Raw genomic sequence first — 4,871 nt, forward strand, 5'->3', positions numbered from 1 at the left:
TATTTATAAGTAGTACACTTATGCATATTTGAAATATACTAAAGTATATATTTTCACTAGGGTAGGGTTTTTTTTCAGGCTGTTAAACGTTCACCTGTCGGTGTTTGGATTATTTGCACGAGAGCTAAAAGTTGGAGCAGGAAAACGCTGCGAATTACAGCACGTTAAAGTTAACGTACCTCCCGGTGCTGATAAGCCTGGAGAAGTGTGCAGCTGCTCCACAACTCTGTGTCTGAGTTGATGGAGAGAGGCAGGGAGGGAGGGCTGAAAGGGACTTCCAGCCCACCGCCGACTTCTCGGGGGTTTTCAGAGCTCGGTGGGAGAGATGAGGAGCTGCTCTCTCCTTCATGACGGAGTGAAGACGAAAAAAAATCAACGGAGAATGGAGGAAAGACGCAGCCTCTCCGTCTTCACAGCCATGAAATGTTCGTCCTTTGATGCTCGTTTTACTTTCAACTAATTACGAGGTCGGAGCGTCCAGCGGTGAGTTGCTTCCAGGCTGCCATGAACGAGAACTGCGACTGAAAATATTTAAAAGTGCGTTGCATGGGAAGTCAGGTATGTCAGATTTAAAGAATTTGGAGCTTTATCTTTTTATAAAGATAAAGCTCTTTATCTTATGAAAGAGATTGAAAAAGCAACAGAATCTCTATTAACTTTCTTTTACTATTATTGTTGTAAACCCCCTCATTGCCATAACAACTGTTTGGTTAGTCACAGAGCAAAATCCAGCTCAACTTTATTACTGTGAAAATGAACCTTTATGGCTGAAGTGATTTCTGAAACAACATTCATTTCTCCTCTGTAGCTGAAGATACCAGACTCTTCTCTGCAATGACATTCAGTGACAGCAACCTTGGTGATTTGAAGATGAATGTCATACTCTGTCACTACAACCACACTGGAAAGCTGGACCACCGGCAGCTGAGCTCTGACACAAACTCTGGAACTTTGGATATCAAAGTCATCGTCTTCCTCATCATTTGCTGCTTCATCGTTCTGGAGAACCTCACCGTCCTGGTGGCCATATGGAGGAACCACAGGTTCCACAACCGGATGTACTTCTTCATTGGGAACCTGGCACTGTGTGACCTGCTGGCTGGAGTCTCCTACATGGTCAACTTGCTCCTCTCTGGGAATAAGACGTTTGATCTCTCACCGACTCTGTGGTTTATTAGAGAGGGCAGCACATTTGTAGCACTCAGTGCCTCCATCTTCAGTCTCTTGGCCATCGCCATAGAGAGACACCTGACTATGATCAAAATGAGACCTTATGATGCCAACAAGAACTACAGAGTGTTTCTGCTCATAGGGACCTGCTGGCTGATTGCTGTGATCCTGGGAGCTTTACCCATCTTAGGTTGGAACTGCATGGACAACCTCCATGACTGTTCCACAGTCCTGCCTCTGTACAGCAAGAAATACGTAGCTTTCTGCATCACAGTTTTCATAACCCTGCTTTTAGCCATGTCAGTTCTTTATGCTCGCATCTACATCCTTGTAAAATCCAGCAGCCAAAAGGTGAGTAAACACAGCAACTCTGAGCACGCTATGTCCCTTCTACGCACCGTCATCATTGTAGTCGGAGTCTTCATCGCCTGCTGGACACCCCTCTTCATCCTGCTCCTGGTGGATGTGGCGTCTGAGCAGCGCTTCCCAGTCCTCTACAAGGCTGACTGGTTTATAGCACTGGCTGTGCTCAACTCGGCCATGAACCCAGTCATCTACACTCTGGCCAGTCGCGAGATGAGACGGGCCTTCCTGGCTCTGGTTTGTGGCGTTTGCTACAAGATGAAGGCGTCGGTGAATGGGAGTGGGAACAGGCAGTCCCTTGAGCCGAGCCGGAGCAGGAGCAAATCATGGAGCAGTCAGAACAACCAAAACCAGCAAAGGGGCCAGGAGACGGACACTGGAACGAATAGAGAGGATGTTCAGGAGGGTGTTTAGAGTGATGGGAAAAACTGAGAGAAGAGTTGCAGAAATCAAACAAATGTGGAAAGATGCTTGAGAGATGAAGTCAGTTTAACACGAAGCAAATCCAGTATGAAGATTGGACTATGCAGTTGCTCCGGCACAGAAGTTTCACTTTGGTGACTAATGTTTACACAACTTAAGCATCTGTAATTGAGACCAGCACAGTTACTGAGCAGGTCTCAATAACTGAATGTTGTTACATTCACTAACTGTGCTGGTTTTGCCTCCTTGTCAAGTCTTGAAAGAAACCAAATATGTTCAAATGGGATTGTTAAAATTACAGGCAACTGTTTAGAATACAAAGAAAGACCAGTATTATTAATAGTGTTATTAATAGTGCATTTCCAGAGAACAGGGCAGCTCATGACTAGATAAAATTTTAGTGATCAGTTTTGTGACATCTGAATAAATTGTGCCTCCATTTTGCAACATATTTTAGAAAGTGCAATTTGAGTTCCACAACAAACTGAAGCATGATTGTAGACAATTATTGTAAGAATAAAACAGTTAACAGTACTTATTGATGTATGTGTTATGCAATATATATGTATATATATATATCTCAAGTACCTTGATTGTAGATTCCTTATGATTGTTAAAGAACACGAGAAACTGCATCTGTTCATCTATTCTGTATAATGACGAACGAGGACGCTATTGTAATGATACCAGGGCTCCCTCTGCTGATCAGGTGTAGTACTGCTGCAAGTGCAGTTCTCACGGTGGAAGTTAGAGCTTGTGTAAAAATGTAAAGCTAGCAAACCAAGTATTTAAGAAAAATGTGGATGCTGCATGCAAAAAATCGGAGTATGCAAAATATGTTTGCCTATTTATGTGGTGCAATATATCATCTTTCAAACTCAAAATAAAATCTAAAAAAAAAAAAAAAAAGTTCAATCTGGAGTTACTGATGACAGACCAGTGACAAGTGCACTTATTTTTTGAGAGCATAAATTTTCCCTGTTCTTTGTTTTCTCTCTGCAGTTCTCAGATCAGAGTTGGAGTGATTGTCTGAAACGTAAAAGTTGTCAACTCTCCATTTTGAAGAACGGAAAAAATAGGAATTTTGACATTTGCACTTGAAATAATTAGATTTCCACAACAAATTAGTTTGTGGTAAACAAAGCAAACAAAATCAATTTAAATAGCTCAACAGAACACATTTTACAAGCGTTACCTCCAAATAACATGGCAGCAAGTCTCAAAATCTTTTCTTTCCATCATGACAGGTCTCTTTAATAAATAGTAGGGACTCGACTGAATCCACCTTTGCTTCCTTTCCAGTGCCAAAGGAAGCAAAGGACGTCTAAACCCTCACAGAGCCACCAGCATGCCTCTTTCCTGCAGGAATGGAGTTTTTTTAGTCAATACTTCATTTTTCCTTCCTCATATAAACCACTGTTCCATAGTGTAGGTTTGATTCATTGCTCCTCAGAACTAGATCACAAAACCTCTTTGGCCTGGTTACACAGTTGTGAGCAAGTTGGATCAGACTTTTCTTGTACTTTTGTGTCAGTAATGGGATATGTCTTGAAGTCGAGACATGAAGCCCTTACCGTGGAAACTAGTAAGGGCTAGTAACCTCAGATGCTGCTGCCAGCATGTTTTGCTGGAGGTCTTGGACAGTCAGTTGAGGACTTTTGGGGGCCCGCTGCCTCAAGAATCTCACAGCCACTGTTCATTTAACATTGAAATCACAAACTAGCCTTCTAATCTTATCACTTTGAACATTCAGAGCATTTGCTAAGTGTTGTCTCACTTTCTTGCTTGTACAAGACAATGATTGCTTCATTGAACTTTGGTGACAATTGTTTTAAATGATCCACGTCTTTAACATAGAACGTACACCACTTAATGTGAGGGTTGAAAAATTTTAGATGCAAATGCATCAGTGCAACTCTTTGTGTACCTAATGTCAAACTTTTTTTTTATTCTGATCTGTCAACAATCTTAAATGCAAAAGCTCAAACTATAAAAATAATTCCTGTCTTTTTTTTAATGATTGTTTTACCTCAAGTTGTAACTTTTCAAGAGACAAGAAAATGTGCGTTGTTGTTTATTTTCACTACTCATGTTCAAGACGTTACACCAGAAATGAAGTTTATTATGCTGAATTTGCGCTCAGTGTTTAGGATGAATGGAGAAATCGACCAAAGTGACTGTTTGGTATGTGTGTTACGCTTAGATAGAAGAAATGACCAGTCTATTTTCTCAACAGGTTATTGTACCAAATCCTGTCAGTCATTTACTGATCTACTTAATAATAAAAAAAAAAAAAAAAAAAAAAAAGTTATTTTGGGGTAACCATGGATCAGTGAGTAGTCATTTTGCAATTTGAAAGCTGCAAGTTTGATTCCAGTGTCTTTCTGCTGCATGCTGATGTGCCTTTAGGTAAGATACTTCACTCTGCTGGATGCCTTGCAATCTACTTATTGGTGTTTGAATGTGTGCACCTAGTGAGCACTACTGGGTGAATCTGGCTATGGTGTAATATCTTTTTAGTGGTCATTATGCTTAGAAGAGAGCTAAATAAATGTAGTTCATTTAGTGAAAGTAACTGATTTTTCAATTATCTACGGGGGTCAGCATTAATAATTTTGAACATGTAAGCAGATAAAATGTGAACTCAAAACGTAGAAAAAACAATGTAGGCAATGTGACATTTTACCGTCTTGCTAACTTTTCAACCTAAATGGCAGCACTGTTCTGCCAAAACAGAAACAAATCAGTGATTCTTGAGAATAGGTACAAAATTATGTTTTAATTTTCCCATATTTTTTTAAAATCATTTCTCAACCTTATGTATGCAAATATGACAAATAATATTTTGGAAATGTAAAGATGCTCAGGTGAAGGCTCCCAGTTGCAATTTTTTTTTTTTTTTAAATTACATTTTT

At 40.0% G+C, this 4,871-nt stretch overlaps 1 protein-coding gene across 2 annotated transcripts; it reads left to right on the top strand.

The window, feature by feature from the left end:
- Positions 1-199: 199 nt before the first annotated feature.
- Positions 200-2,865, top strand: LOC106959469 (sphingosine 1-phosphate receptor 3-like). 2 transcript variants are annotated; one of them, XM_015052053.1, is made up of 2 exons: positions 200-483; positions 809-2,865. In XM_015052053.1, exons 1-2 carry the CDS (start codon positions 438-440, stop codon positions 1,945-1,947), a joined length of 1,185 nt encoding a protein of 394 aa, XP_014907539.1. In that variant the 5' UTR covers positions 200-437; the 3' UTR covers positions 1,948-2,865. The 2 variants fall into 2 exon arrangements, with proteins under 2 accessions (XP_014907539.1, XP_014907538.1); XM_015052052.1 differs by having other exon boundaries at positions 201-558.
- The last annotated feature ends 2,006 nt before the right edge of the window (positions 2,866-4,871 follow it).

This window comes from Poecilia latipinna, unplaced genomic scaffold, assembly GCF_001443285.1.
Source record: "Poecilia latipinna isolate Pla-1442-1.1 unplaced genomic scaffold, P_latipinna-1.0 Scaffold1084, whole genome shotgun sequence".
Lineage (NCBI taxonomy): Eukaryota > Metazoa > Chordata > Actinopteri > Cyprinodontiformes > Poeciliidae > Poecilia > Poecilia latipinna.

Coding starts and splice junctions, on each gene's coding strand:
- LOC106959469 (XM_015052052.1), top strand. CDS start 438: ATGCTCGTTTTACTTTCAACTAATTACGAGGTCGGAGCGTCCAGCGGT. Junction 559..808: donor TGCGTTGCATGGGAAGTCAG/GTATGTCAGATT, acceptor TCTCCTCTGTAG/CTGAAGATACCAGACTCTTC.